Consider the following 15,107-nt stretch of genomic DNA (forward strand, 5'->3'; position numbering starts at 1 on the left):
GGACTCAGAAGGTGACCAACGTCGAAGTTCTGAAACGAATCGGCCATATACGCGCACTAATGCTCACAGTAAAACGCAGGAAAATCGCTTACTTGGGACACGTTCTTCGACACCAACGATACAATCTCCTTCAACTTATCATGATGGGAAAGGTCGCTGGTAAAAGGAAGGTTGGTAGGAGAAAGAAGTCGTAGCTTCGTAACATTAGAGAGTGGACCGGAATCGCAAGCGCTGCTGAGCTATTACGCAGAACCAAAAATAAGGAAGAGAGCAGGAAGCTGATAGCCAACCTCCAGTAGTTGGAGAGGCACTTCAAGAAGAAGAAGAAGAACATCTATTTCCAATCATCCTATCTATATACAATGATCACTCTGAAATATGTTACATAATTTATTTTTGTAACCTTTAATTAACATCAAACGAGCTATACATTCATTATATATGTGTTGCTCTGTATGCAGATCCTGTCGGGTAGCAGCGATGAACACGAGGAGATACCACGTCTCGCTTTGAATACGTCCAAGTGAGTAGACATTTTTTTATGAGATAATATCTCCTTTCTCTTTTCAGCTGATAAATACCCACTGCAAGGCACAAGCCTCTCCATTAATCACCACGACCGGTCGTCTTACCCTGTCTCCAGCTACTTCTTCCGATTTAACACTGCCATTGTTCCACCTAGTTTGGGGTCGACCCACGCTGCGTCTGCTGGCTCCTGATCGTCACTCTCTTACTCTCACTCTCACTTTTCGGTCAAGTCATAAGTTGCACAATGTTCCCCGCCCACCGCCACTTCAGACCAGCCATTCTTCGAGCCACATCGGTGATCTTGGTTCTTTTGCGGATCTTTTCATTACTTTCTTCATTCATTTGATCTCGCAGCGAAACTCCGGGCATGGCTATCGCCATTGCTCTTTGGGTGACCATGATTCTCCTTATGAGGCTGGTCGTAAATGACCAGGTCTCATCAACGGCAACACACGTTGGTCAAAGATCTTCGTCCTCAGACACTGGGGTATATTGAGTCACATCGGTGATCTTGGTTCTTTTGCTGATCTCTTAATTCCTAATTCGATCGAGTCACATCGGTGATCTTGGTTCTTCTGCGGATCTCTTCATTTCTAATTCGATCTCGCAGCAAAACTCCAAGCATGGCCATCTCCATTGCTCTTTGGGTGACCTTGATTCTCCTTATGAGGCTGGTCGTAAATGACCAGGTCTCATCACCGACAACACACATTGGTCAAAGACCTTCGTCTTCAGACATTGGAATATTTTACCAGATGCTTTACATTTAAATATACGGTTATAATGTTATCCCACCCATGAGTGCCATTTTATTTTTGTTTATTATTTGTTTTAATTATTATTTAATTATAACTTTGAGGTTTTTAAAATCACTATCTATCCATGTCTTAAAAGAATTTGACATTGTAGGTAGCCACAATAGTTAGTAGTGGGATCATCGAAAATTCTGTAGTTAATCCTGTACGAAAGACTAGTTCCGCGTTATAGGACAGCGTACGAGCATTCTCATATAACGCGCCCAGATATCCCCATATTACGCTCTTTTCTAAAAGTTAAAACTATGCTTGGTTTAAAAAAAGGTGCCTTTTGTTAAAATCAAAACTGAAAACGTCATTTGGAATGCATATGAATTTTTCGAATCAATTGTTATACGGGGTACCGTGTTAACTGTAATGTTAATTGTTAATATTTGATGTCTTTGTTCTGTCGTTGGACACAGGTCTTCGAGTTCGATCCACTCGACGTCGTCGGAGCGCGTGTGCCGGCTGCGGGCAGAAAACGACAGGTTGCGACTGCAGCTGGAACACCTGGAGGCGCGGATGCAGGACAAAGACGCGCTTATCGCAGAGCTCAATCGGTACTAACACCCTGCCACCATTACACCTTCCTACCCTGACACCTTGCCACCCTACAACCTTTCAGACCACATCTAGTTTTTAATCACGCCACAACTAGATCTAATGTCTTAACTATAAACTTAAATATATAGGAAGTCTGAGACTTCAAAAAGCGCCGATAGATGGCACTAAAATCATTTATCACGCTCTATAATTGTAGTGTAGTCTTACAAAAGTACACCGCTTCATTGATTTAGAATTGATTATAGAAGAAGTATGACCAAAGACCCGATTATAATACATATTTATATACAATTATAGAAATATGTATTATAATAGAGTCTTTAAAATGAGTACTGTACCGACATCTCCTTTAGACACTACCACTAAAGTAAGAGTGTGTGTTTGTGTTTATGTGGGTGCTTTATCTGCAGAATAAATACGCTCAACCGGTACCAACACATGTCACATTAATACCATACTACTACTACTACTGCTAAAATAATTTACAGACATTCGCCTTATTGAATCTATTACTAGTGTAAGTTTATGTTCCAGGATAAGGGACAAGCTGGTGCAGGACTGGCAGACCGCGAAACTGCGATACGAGGCCGAGCGCGACAACTCAGGCCGCCTGCAACTACTTCTGGACTCACATAAGGACACCGCCGAGAGCCTCCAGGTGATACGACTTCACCTTCGCAAAACAATTTTAGGTTTTAGAATTTTGGCGCGAGCTATGCTCTGCGCTTGAGCAGGTTTATACTAACCATCAGCCTAGTTGATATTTATTAAACGGTTTTATTTAGTTCGACCCGTACGGAATTTATTTGGATCAAAATTAGAAATTGAAATTTAAGCACCTTCCCGTTGTCAGATTGATCTGAAATTTGGTACACACGTTTAATTTAGATGACAATACAATATAATAAAATCAATAACATTATAAATGTAAGATGGCTGCCGATACAAAATGTCGGATTACGTATTTTTCCTTACCCCCTCAATATGGGTATCAAATGAAAGGGCTACACTAGTAAAACACGATGATTATGTCAAAATTCAAAATTAAAGATGGAAGCCGTTCCAATATGGCGGACTAGGTACATATTTTTCCACAACCACCACAATATCGGTATCAAAAAACCGTTTAACTTTATGGTTTTTTAAATGTATTTATATAATCGAAAACGAAGTGTTTCATGTGTGATAAAACATCTAGTGACGTCATAAATCAAAAGTGATAGTGTGGAAACAGCTTTCATGTATGAAGTACTGTTTTATACGAATTAAATTTAAACTTACTGTACTGCTAAGTGAAATAACTTTATAATGGACATCGTCGACATCATCAGCTGTAAAATAAAAAGCTGTTGAATTTCTCTCCGGCTTTTAGCAGAAATACCTTCCGTGATGGAGGCTTCCTTTAGTGACAACAATACCGACATTTTATGTATGTGGAATAGCCTATTCCAATAAAGAATATTTTTATTTTGATCCTTCACGCTCCGTTCATACTGGGTTTACTAACAAATCTTAATAGCAGTATTAACGTGTGGCATTTTTATAGAATCAAGACCTGAACATGATCCAAATACTGAAGAAGCGACTGGAGAGCGCTATGCAGTCGGAGGCTGAGCTGCTAGAGCGAGAGCAACGGCTGCGACGGCGCGTGGCAGAGCTGGAGGCGGGGCCAGCACCGAACCCCGCCCACCAGGCTCAAGACACATTACGAAACAATGTACGTACACTTTACAGTCTTTTATATATTGTGAATGAAGAAGAAGTTAAAGCCAAAGTGATCAGCGTGGACGCCATGGCGGTGGAGAATGATAGGGCGAAAGAGGAGAACTGTTTAGAATGTAGAGGCAGCTACCAAACAAGAAATAGTCGTAAACGAGAACCGGCTCCAAGACCTTAAGCATCTCAAAAGACAAAACCAACTCATCTAGCGTTAGTAACTCAGATAAATGATACTTTAAGACACTTAGTAAACAATGTTGACATGCAGAAACGCGAGCAAAAAAAATTGTAAAAAGAAAGTAATTGTAAAACAAAGCCACAGATGCTAATGTCTGTGGAATAAAAGAGAAAAACTTTGTACGCAAATATGCCAGATGTACTCTGTTCTAGATGGAGACGATGGAAAAACTGAAAGCGGAGGTGGCAGTGCTGAAATCCAAGCTGGAGGCGGAGCGCGGACGTGGGGGAGAGGTACAGGTGCAGCTGCAAGTTGCGCGCCTGCAGCTGGAAGAGCGCACGCGAGCTGCTGCAGACCTTCGCGCGCAGCTGGTGGACCTTAAACGGTAAAAGCTACAACTATCCTAATTTCTGCTACATGGCGACTCAACGGCGTAGCATAGTCTTCTCCTCTCTTTCCCTATCCTCTTCCCCTTCTTCTCCTCCCCTTCCTATTCTCTCGGTTACCTCTTTCTCTTCGCCCCTTCCTCGTACCCCTTACCCCTTCTCTCTACCCCTCTTGAGCCTACACGTTCTTTGCCCGTGCGATCTTTGGTACGGTAACTTTTCGTTCTATTTTTAGGCTAATGTCTTTAAATTGAGTGTGAAATTCATGTTTTCGATAATTGAACCAAAATTGACAAATTTCTTAATCTTATGCTCTTGATATAGCAATTGTGGGTCTTTGTAGGACTCTTCTAACACTACCCCATCCCTTACTTTCCGATATACAGATTCAGGTGCGATCTATTGCACCAAATCTGTTATAAAGGTAAGCGAGGTTCAAATAAAAGCAAGGATCTAGGTCCTTTACTTCCTTTTGAAAATCTATGTCGCAAGCCTATGACCAACAGTGGATGTTCTAGGGCTGAAATGATGATAATATACTAATACAAGCATTTTGTAATAAATAAATCGTATTTTCAGTAACGACTAATTGATTTTTTTTCTACCACAGATACAAAATTAACATAGATGATAATAGATGTCTCTGGTATCGATATATACACAGATAATAAATATGATATCTTGTACATTAAGTACAAATAAAAAATACATGCGGTGGGCATTTCGCCAACGTAATTATTGAAAAGAATTATTTAACAAAGAAAAATAGTAAGAAAAAGACCAATATTTAGCCACTTCCGCACATGCAGTGGTTGTCGTGCATCAAAGTGCACCGCCCGCCAGCCCGATCATAAATGCGCGTGCGGCAAACAATGCGAACTACATAGCCGCCACCGTTAATTCTCTTAACACGTGTTTCACCCCTCCACGGGGCATCTTCAGTAGTTATGTTGCACCGATTAGTGCCAAACACCGGGTCATGTGCGGAAGTGGCTAAATATTGGTCCTTTTCTTACTTAGAATGGACTTCCGCAATGTAACGCCTGATTCCCTTAAATAAAAAAATAGAGCTATCATCAACAGTTGGTAAATTCTATGCACCTAAATATTAATAGTATATCTTTAATCGAAGGTTAAAACACGAGGCTGGTGTTGAGCTGTTGAGAAGCAAGGAGTTGTTGAACACGCAGGGCGCCACCATCGCTGAACTGGAACGGAAGTTGTCGGTCAGAAAAGCCAACGACTCCATGGTGAGCATTGCTAGGAAGCAACCAAGACTTTTCAACAGGGACAATAACATCAACAATAAATCGTGAAACTGCCGACATTAATTTATTGACTTTTGGGGTTATTTCACTGTATGGAAGAAAGGAGAAGGAAAGGAAATTTGTTGAAGGTAAGAAAAGGACCAATATTTATCCACTTTCACACATGCAGTGGTAGTCGTGCAATAAAGTGCACCGCCCGCCAGCCCGCTGATAAATGCTTATGCAGCAAACAATGTGAATTACACAACTGCCACCGTTATACCACTAAACACGTATTTCACCCCTCCACGGGGCATCTTCAGGATTTATGTTACACTGATTAGTGCCAAACACAGAGTCACTCTGTCTATTACTGCATGTGCGGAAGTGGCTAAATATCGGTCCTTTTCTTACTTAGGATGGACTTCCGCGAGGTAACGCCTGATTCCATTAAATATTTGTTGAAGGTTTAAATTTACAGGAAAGAGTACCAACAGTGGGAACGCTTACTCGACCACGTGCTACAGTAAAGGAATTAGTTATTTGATGTTCATATGTTATTTTTAATCTTATGAATATGTTAAATGCCTTGATTGACTTCATAATATCAGATGTACATTATTATCATGTTTTTATAAATAGTAAAATGTCCACTGCTGGAAATAGATCCATTCCGCAAACTTTCAATAAAGGTTGCATCTGCCCACCTTGTATGTGGTCATCCTACGCTCATGTTCACCGATACGTGGTCTCGCCTCCACTGTATGCTCGAAGTTTCTCCACGACGTCTAATCAAAATTAGATCCGTTAAAAAAACTAACAGATATAGATATAAAAGAGAAGAATGATAATAATAAAAAATATGAATAAATTATTAGAAATAAAAAGTCCCTGTTCCACACAAGACGAGGGGAACGAGAGGTCCCCAATAGCGGGGACAATTAAAAAAAATTGTCATCTATAGTTAAACCCTCAAAAGCATTTGTCAATTCTAATACAAAGCTATTTCTATTTCTTAAAAAAAAACAGATATAGCCCAGCTTATTGAGAGGTTATAGTGGCAGTGGTCAGGTCACATAACAGGATTTTAAGGTTCTGGTGTGAAGACCGCGGATCTGCTGGGTAGTACGTCTAGCTAAAGGATGGATAGATGACATAATAGTTGTGTGACCCTGGATGCATATGGGAAATGTATTGGGGAGGCTTATGCCCAACTGTGGTGTTAATGATGTAATAATAATACTCGTAGACTGAGATCGAGAGCCCGAGAAGCGAGTTGGCACGCGAGATCGCAACCTTGCGGAAGTGTCTGGCCAGCGAGCACCCGGAGGTAGCATCACTGCGCGCCGACCGGCAGCGGTTGCAGAACGAGCTGCATCAGCTGCAGGTCGAGCTGCAGGCGCTGCGCTGCGAGCTGGACGGACGCTCAACCTCGGCCCCTGCGCATGCGCATGAAGACAAGGACCAGGCGGTAAGTAAAATTTTCTCCATTAACTCGTCTGATGAAAAGCGACGATCTCTTACCCTGAAGAGACCTGGGTTATTCTCAAGAAATAAGGAAGCCGGTACATGTTCCATACTCGACTGTGCGGTTCAAAAACATTGTGTCTAAACACTTGTTACGTAAAGATGGTAGTGGACAGACTTCCTAGTCGTCAGTAGAGAAACGGTGATGGTGCGAGAAAGTTGTGATGTTTCGAAAGACATTCCTCTAAATGAATCCTATGAAATATTAACAGATTGTCTACTCGTCGGCGGTGTTCTAACTTATTATCACCTGTCAAGAGCTTAGAGCTAGTTTTTAGCCGAGCTATCCCAAAGGTGGACCCACACTACAGTCAATCATTCTTAATTGTCTCTCCATCTCTATTTTAAGTATATAAACCGGAACGAAAACGTTCAAAATCGATTCGAGTCGCCGAAAAATTCCTTATGACTTCAAAAAGTATACGAAATTATAAACTTTACTTGCTTGTAAAACGAAAAAATACAACAGTCGTTTTATTGTTTTTAAAAAAATTAAAAGAGGTATCAACACACTGATATATGAATCCCATAAGTGTACCTCGCTCTCATTCATTTGTAGTAGAAGTAATTAGATTTTTTAATGAAATGCCGCAATACATTATTAGACTACCATTTACAAAATTAAAAACGCATATCAAATGTAACATGACGGAGAAAGCATATTGTTAAATGACAAGAATCCTTGGCAGTCACGTCGCCTGATTATATTGATTTCATTTAGGCTATATCTGGAAAAATATATATGTATGTGTTATTATGTTGGAATTTCTTCCTGCTTCTTTTTCACAACCATAACACCTTGCAAAGAGTAGAGAGTGGAGTTAAAAATACAACAATAAAAAAGTAAATAGATTATAATTTGTCGATCAATAAGAGTTAAAAGTTCCAAAGTTGAATGAATTAATTTTATCTTTGTTATTTCTACCTTTGATTTAGTGGTATAAGTGCTGTCAACCATTTGGCTTTGTACAGTTTTTTCGAATTTAAAAACCCGCAGAACAGAGTTCCAGGAACTATAAAAGACCAGATAGTAGTACCAGCACTTCTATACTGTTTGAACGGAAATGGTACATTCGTGCTATACTTGTGGAGAGGGGAGTGCCCACGCACAAGCGAGGGACGCCCAGAAGTGGGAACGAATGTCTTGAAAGTGTTGGTGCATTGTTTAAATTCCGCTTTAATACGGGTATTAGCAAAAAGAGTTTCGGCATTGTCTACACTATTATTTTGAATATTTACCTTGTGTAAATCTTCCATACAAATAAATAAATATTGGAAAGTGGAGTTACAGTGACCAGTTGAAAACATAGTCAGAAATGCAACAGTTTTGTCCATCGATTTAATTAACGCGGCGGTATGTAGGTTGACGATTTACTGCTGACGTTCTTAACGCAAATGAACTATAGCTCATTCTTGTAATTTATTTGTTACCGATATTATCAACATACATTTTGTGAAGAATGTCAAAAGAGTTCAATTTGGTTGAATCAGATTGAACTCTACTATAGCATTCTTCAACTCATCCATGTGGTTTCTAAAACTTCACTGAAAAGTGCCCACAGTAAACTCTGTCGTTTTTGTGGTCACTTTTACAAAGACTGATAAATATTATAATTTAAAAGAATTAGTTAAATTTTAAATTTATTATAAGAATGTCAGCCTTTTACTTTGCGTGGAATTTAACAATTTTTTTTATGTTAATAAATCTTTTTCTTTCTAGAATTAATCTAAAATAAAAGTTGCCGAAGTTACTCCTTACTATATCAGCTACCTTCCAGTATAAAGCCCTTCAAAATCGGTCCAGCCATTTCAAAACCGCCGAAATAGACAAAAATTAAAAAAATATATATGTACCGTACATATATTCATATGCATTTTGTAAAAAGCAATTTTTTTTTTAATGTTTATACCGCAGCAAACACTTTTCAGGCACTTCTCACTTGTTTCTACATAATTTCGTTCATATATTTCATTCTATGTATTCACGGTAATATTTTGGTTCAAAGAGAGAACAAAAACTTCTGCAAACTTGAAGTAAATGATACTATCGATTTTTCATTATATTGTTTTTATTTAAAATCAATGTATCTTTTGAATGGTGAGCCAAAGCGAAAATAAATGGTATTGATATATATACATATATATATATATATATGAAAAGTAGCATATTAATGCTTGAGAGCAAAGTTGGTCTTGCTGCCAACGTCCTCGATGTAAGTGGTGAGGTCGGCAAGATCTGCGGCACCTGCACGCTCATCGGTGTCCGCGCGCAGTGGTTCTATGGCCCACAGCGCGAGCGCGTGCAGTGCGTACAGCGCGCCGTACAGTGCGTACGCGCAGGCGGTGCACGCGCCCGTCGCCAGTGGCGCCGCCTTGCGGTTAAGCTCCGCCTCCGCACGCCACGACTCCTCTGTCCACGTGCGCAAATACACGCACAGCTTCCTGCAACGGGTTTTGATTCAGCCACAAAATATCTACGCCTGCACAAAACCCTACATCCATAAACTTAACAGAAAGATCCTTAGATAAATCGGACGTCAGCACTGCCAAGGATCCCGTCTAGTTCCTTGCTGACAGTTTACGCAGCGAATATAATAGATGGCGCAAAAGTAATGTCATAATGTGAACGCGCCTTAATTTTTACAAATCGCGTCAAATGTCACTTCTATTGTAAAGTCATGTAGTTATCACGGTAGTGAAAGTTGTGAAACGCAAGCCCAGAGTTGAAATAAACGGATCAGACGAGAGCTCCGTCTTACAAAGTGCCAAAGAGCCGTGCAAAAACCACGATCATGCCCAGTCTACCAAAAAAATAAATCTAAGAAGCACGTGAGTACCTGAGGGGCGGCAGAGCAGTCTCCAGCACGGCGACAACTGCGTGCAGCGCGTGGGTCAACACCAGCACCAGCACCCACACGCAAAGCAGATACGGCGGCCAGCGGAAGCTGCCCAGCGCTGCTGTAACAATCACCATTCGGATCCCATCACCGTATATAACACACTTTACATCATCATCTACATATCTTTAAATTTTTAAGCGAACTCGCATAATGAACCCTGTGTTTGGGCGCTCTGAATGTCTGCAATGTTTTTGACAAAGGCCTTATGCCCTGCAGTGGGCTTCTATGGCAGGACATCATAATGATGATAACCATGGTGAATGATTGAATGAATGTCATGCCATAAATATATCTTTGTTTAAAACACAAACTTCATTTATTCATTCTAGATCATTCGCAAATGTCAATCTTTGTCCGAAAGCCGAAATATCGAGCGCCTACAGAATTGTTATATTTTAAAAAAGTGCCCACACATGCTTATATTAGCGAAGTAAAGAAACATTTGATGTCTGTACATGAGATACGCTGCTGCAAAAATACTCAGAATTATTACTCACTAAATCACTAAGGTGATGCTCAGTATTTTGGATACACCATGGAATGGTGTCCCTCAATAATATGAATCTGAATGCCGCAACAAATTCCTCCCTCAACATCGTCCTCCTAGAGTACGCCATTCCAAGACTACATACCATAGACGAGGGTCTTGTTGGCTGGCAACGAGTCTGCACGCTGCAGGGGCGTGGGCTCCGCTGTGCGAAGAACCATCTCGGATATGGCGCGTTGCTGTGGTCGTTCCGTACGCGACGACTGTGAACACACTTTTACTATAAACCACTACTTGACAGAACTACCAAGAAGATCGGGTAGCAGTTTGGATTTCTCGAACACTCTAGAAGCTGATATTCATTTTCAGTGATAGCCCAAGTGGAGGTCTATACGTCACTACATAGATCATTCGCCAGTCACATAACCTCAGTTTGAAAGTCAAAATATCGCGTTTACAAACTGTCATATCTAAAAATTTCTATTCATGGAATAAAAATGCTACATTATAAAATGGGTTTGGTTAAAATCCGAAAAAGATCCAATACCAAGACATAATAATCCTCATTTGAACTAAACATTGGTCAACCTATCCTCATCATCAGGACTCTCCCAAAGATAGCTCCATGAGCAGTCTTCCGCTGCCTATGACCTTGACAATGTCTTCAGCCCATCTAGCGGAAGGTCCACGTCTACTGGCTCGTGATCACCACTCGAGAACCTTTTCACCCCAACGGTTGTACGAATGATGTACCTCGATCACTGCCACTTTAGACCAGCTATTCTACGAGTTACGTCATACAACCTACGGAAAGCTAAAATACAAAGAACCCAAATACATGTGTCTTAACCTTTTAAGTGCCATGAGGACCGCCGGCTACCTCACGATACCCAACAATAGGTGCCGTGAGGGCCGCCGGCTACCTTACAATTTTTCATCTGTACATCTAAGGAATATTATTTTTTTCCGACCCTCCGGTAATTATTAGCTTCATTAGGCACCTAGCAACTGGATCACGGGATGGTATACGATTTGCAGCATGTTTTTGAAGCGGTTACCATGGGTGCCAATGAGAACCATGAAATTAAGTGCCATCTCAGTACATAATGATATACATAATGTGTTATATTCATTCATAGAATGTAAAGATCCCAAATTTTCACATAAGGAAAGTCTACACTTGATATTTCCATTTGGCACCTGGGGAAGTCATAGCCAAAACAGCTTGGCAGTTAAAAGGTTAATACCCATTGAAACTAAGTAGCCAGGTATGGTCACTGTAAGAAAAAGGGGCTTCGCATTTATATCATAAGGAATGATGTCCAATGCTGGGAAATATGTAAGCTGGTACGTAAATCACAAAGCACCTGCCTTTTTAATAAAAAGGCTGGTACAAGTTAATGAACTACCAACTAATCTTGTATGATAGGAGGAAAAAGCTAATAATTTGACTCAAACTATCCTCAGTGCAATTCGGTTCGGATATGTGAGTTGCGATCCAATTACCACAAGTACGTACCGTAGGTGTTATTCTAGAGTGGGGCGGAGGTGATTTCATCTTCACCTTCTCCGGCCGCGACTCCTTGGTGTTCAGCTCCGTCTTCGTGACGGAAGGATGATCGCCACACATACTGCAGATATTAAAATAATTATAAAGTTGGATTTTTGTAATTCATTTCATTTCATTCCGAAAATGGGTAGGTGCCCCATATGAAAAACAGATGACATAGTAATCTTTGGGGGAAGCTAATGCCTTACAGTAGGCGTCTATCAACTGACACGATAAATGATGGGTTTACGTTCATCCTGTATTTTCTGCTAATTCAGGCGTGTGGCGGTGGACTATCAACGCCATCTATAGGCAACGTCCAAACTTACAGCGATCTGAACGCCATCTATGTTGCGACATATTAACTAAGCAATAGATTTAATACTATCAAATTTTTGTAATAAAATTCCTACTACAGTGTAAATGATAATGCAGTTTAGGAATCAAATGCTATAAAAGTCAAGTTTAAGTCCCGAATGACTTTGTATTCTCTTCACAGATAAGTTCGTATTTAAGCTCTGTTGCTCCGTGGAAGTGTATCTAGTCTGGCCTTACTATTCGTTTTTTTTATAATTTCATCAAATAATTATTATAGCTTATATGAGCTTATTATATATGAGCTGTTAAAACGGAAATAGTAGGATTAACTTTAAAAGTGAACCCCAATGCACGGAGACTTCTTTAAAACTACTACTCGGGTCGTCAGCCCCGAGAACAACAATCGACACCTCTGGAACACGTTGGACCCGACATCCATACTTTGACTTTATTGCATTCTGAGTGTTACGTTTCTTCTGTAATATGTAAAATTCGTTATATATCTTAATCTCATCGAAATAAATTTACCAGGTGTATATAGGATTGCCACAGCGGCAGTCCTATATACACGGCAGCGGATAGACAGATGCATTCTCTGCGTATTGCGTATTATCACACTGCGATCGCCAACCTGCCTGCAGGGTAGCGATTATGGTAAATCCCCTTCGTAGATATAATTGGGGGGAGGGGGTGTTCTATGCCTTACAATAACGATGACGATTCAATCTTTACAATGTGACTTACATCATGTCCGGAAGCTTCGGTGAATCGCTCTTTGGAGGCTCCATTGCTTTTGACATCACTTACAGATTTAAAAATAATTTCATTTTCAAAAAAAAAATTAAATAAAAATTGTAAAAAATATAAATCAATAATACAAATCAATTCACACTGTCATCTCCGAGGTGAATGTCAAACTGCACTGTCATGTTAGATCTTTATTTGAATATCGGACAGTGTTTTATTGCGAGCATGTAAAGAGGTTTTATATAAACGAAAGTAAACGTGTTTGATATTAAAATAGAAAAGGGAAGTAGAGCTTTATATATTTTTTAATTTTAAAATAAAATGTATTACTCAATATCTACGTTTGAGGAATTTAAATTAAGAATAGCAGTGGTTGTAAAAAAAGTATAGGTATATTTTTTTTAGTTGTCGACTGCAAGACATGCCTAGAGGTCGATCATACTAAATAGAAGCGTTACTAGAGTTTCTTTCTCCATTTCTACTCCCAGTGCTGACTCTTTCTGAAGTAGTAGTAGTGACATTAGCCAGGCAATAGCAACCGGAAAAACCTAGTTTGGGAATACTAGCCGAGGTCCCCTAGGGGGCCCTTGGACTTAATCACTCCATGGAGCGTTCACCAAAGCTATTAAGGAACTCTGTGGCTTCCCAATCCGGTAAAATAGTAACAGCTGTCCGAGCCCAGGTTTCCACAGATTCCCTCGACCTTCGCTACTTTAAAAGAGGTAGACCTTGCTACCTCAAACTTGAAAATGCCATTGGCGTAGCAGTGAGAGTTTAGTCCAAAAAAAGTTGTGGAGGTTTTATGTAGGTGCTAAGATATATATAGGATGGGAATGGCGGGGCGATGTGTGAATGTAATGTGGGTGAATGCTGTGAGAGTATAAAGAGAGAAATTGTGAAGGATGAGAGACGATGAAAATGGGAAAGAGAATTTAAAATAAAATCTAATGTATAAAATTCTCGTGTCACGGTTTGCGTGATTGAACTCCTCCGAAACGGCTCGATTGATTTTCGTGAATCTTAACGCGCATATCAGCCTGGATGGAGAATCGGACATCTATTTTTCATCCCCCTAAATGTTAAGGGTGGCCCACCCCAATCTATTTTATTTTTTAGATAAAAATTTTGTTTTTATTTTTTTATCATACAGCATACAAAAATACATACCACCCTAAATTTTCATCCCTCTACGATCAACTCTTATTTGTTTTTTTATTGTTTCCTAGGAATAACATGCATGGCTAAACAACGTTTGCCAACGGGATCAGCTAGTATATATATGAAGAGTAAGAAAAGGACCAATATTTAGCCACTTCCGCACATGCAGTGGCTAGTAGTAGTCTGATGACTCTGTGTTTGGCACTAATCGGTGTAACATAACTCCTGAAGATGCCCCGTGGAGGGGTGAAACACGTGTTGAGTAATTTGGTGGTGGCGGTTGTGTGATTCGCATTGTTTGCCGCATACGCATTTATCAACGGGCTGGCGGGCGGTGCATTTCATTGCACGACTGCCACTGCATGTGCGGAAGTGGCTAAATATTGGTCCTTTTCTTACTTAGGATGGACTTTCGCGAGGTAACGCCTGATTACATTAAATATATATAAAGAGCGCGTATTGTCCGCAGATCCGGTACTTGCACGGACGGTGCTTAAGGTTGGAGAGCTGGCGCAAGGCTTTAGTTTGGCAGAAGCGATACCTGCAGCGTGTGCTGGCCGGGTATGCTCAGGTCGAGCGCTCACTAGCACAGCCTCGCGAATCACGGCCGACAGGCAAGAAACTGTTCAAGTAAGTACACAGACCGCTACGGTCGCGCTTTGAATTGCCAGGACGACCACAATACTTTTGTTTTAAATTATTTGAATTAAAATTAGGATGTGTGGTAATTGCACCCTTCTCTCCCCCTAACCTTCGCCCGCTAATAGCGACGTTATAGGTAAAAATAAAACAAACACTAACATATAGAAATAAAATGAGTATAGTAGTACCAAAAATAGTACAATAAAAAGTATAACATAAGATGATAATTACAAAGAAAATACGTGTTAAATATTTAATGTTGCAAAATAAAATAGTAAGGAAACCTAGAATGTAGTAGTTGAGGATGGATGTATGGCTAATGGAATGAAAGAGAAAGACTGGGAAAATTGTAGAATGAAA

The 15,107-nt window shown here is 40.2% G+C and overlaps 2 protein-coding genes across 6 annotated transcripts in view; one reads left to right on the plus strand and one right to left on the minus strand.

Annotated features, from left to right (window-relative positions):
* LOC137918944 (putative leucine-rich repeat-containing protein DDB_G0290503) overlaps nt 1–15,107 on the plus strand; it is a 124,340-nt gene that overhangs the window by 103,029 nt on the left and 6,204 nt on the right. For all 5 annotated transcript variants that reach the window (XM_068761885.1, XM_068761886.1, XM_068761887.1 and 2 more), the window contains 8 exons: nt 462–523; nt 1,748–1,885; nt 2,424–2,547; nt 3,436–3,606; nt 3,999–4,171; nt 5,305–5,422; nt 6,669–6,890; nt 14,575–14,735. In XM_068761885.1, coding sequence (XP_068617986.1) covers nt 462–523; nt 1,748–1,885; nt 2,424–2,547; nt 3,436–3,606; nt 3,999–4,171; nt 5,305–5,422; nt 6,669–6,890; nt 14,575–14,735 — 1,169 coding nt within the window. The remainder of the gene's footprint in view (nt 1–461; nt 524–1,747; nt 1,886–2,423; nt 2,548–3,435; nt 3,607–3,998; nt 4,172–5,304; nt 5,423–6,668; nt 6,891–14,574; nt 14,736–15,107) is intronic.
* LOC137918945 (uncharacterized) lies at nt 9,115–13,085 on the minus strand. Its single transcript, XM_068761890.1, has 5 exons — nt 12,945–13,085; nt 11,853–11,964; nt 10,479–10,596; nt 9,784–9,904; nt 9,115–9,388 (listed from the first exon to the last, which is right to left on the minus strand). The coding sequence occupies exons 1-5, from the start codon at nt 12,998–13,000 to the stop codon at nt 9,115–9,117; spliced, it is 681 nt and encodes a 226-aa protein (XP_068617991.1). The 5' UTR covers nt 13,001–13,085.

Source organism: Battus philenor, unplaced genomic scaffold (genome assembly GCF_028537555.1).
Source record: "Battus philenor isolate CCGP_79_NKW_IND1 unplaced genomic scaffold, ilBatPhil1.0.hap1 SCAF_15, whole genome shotgun sequence".
In the NCBI taxonomy this organism is placed as follows: domain Eukaryota; kingdom Metazoa; phylum Arthropoda; class Insecta; order Lepidoptera; family Papilionidae; genus Battus; species Battus philenor.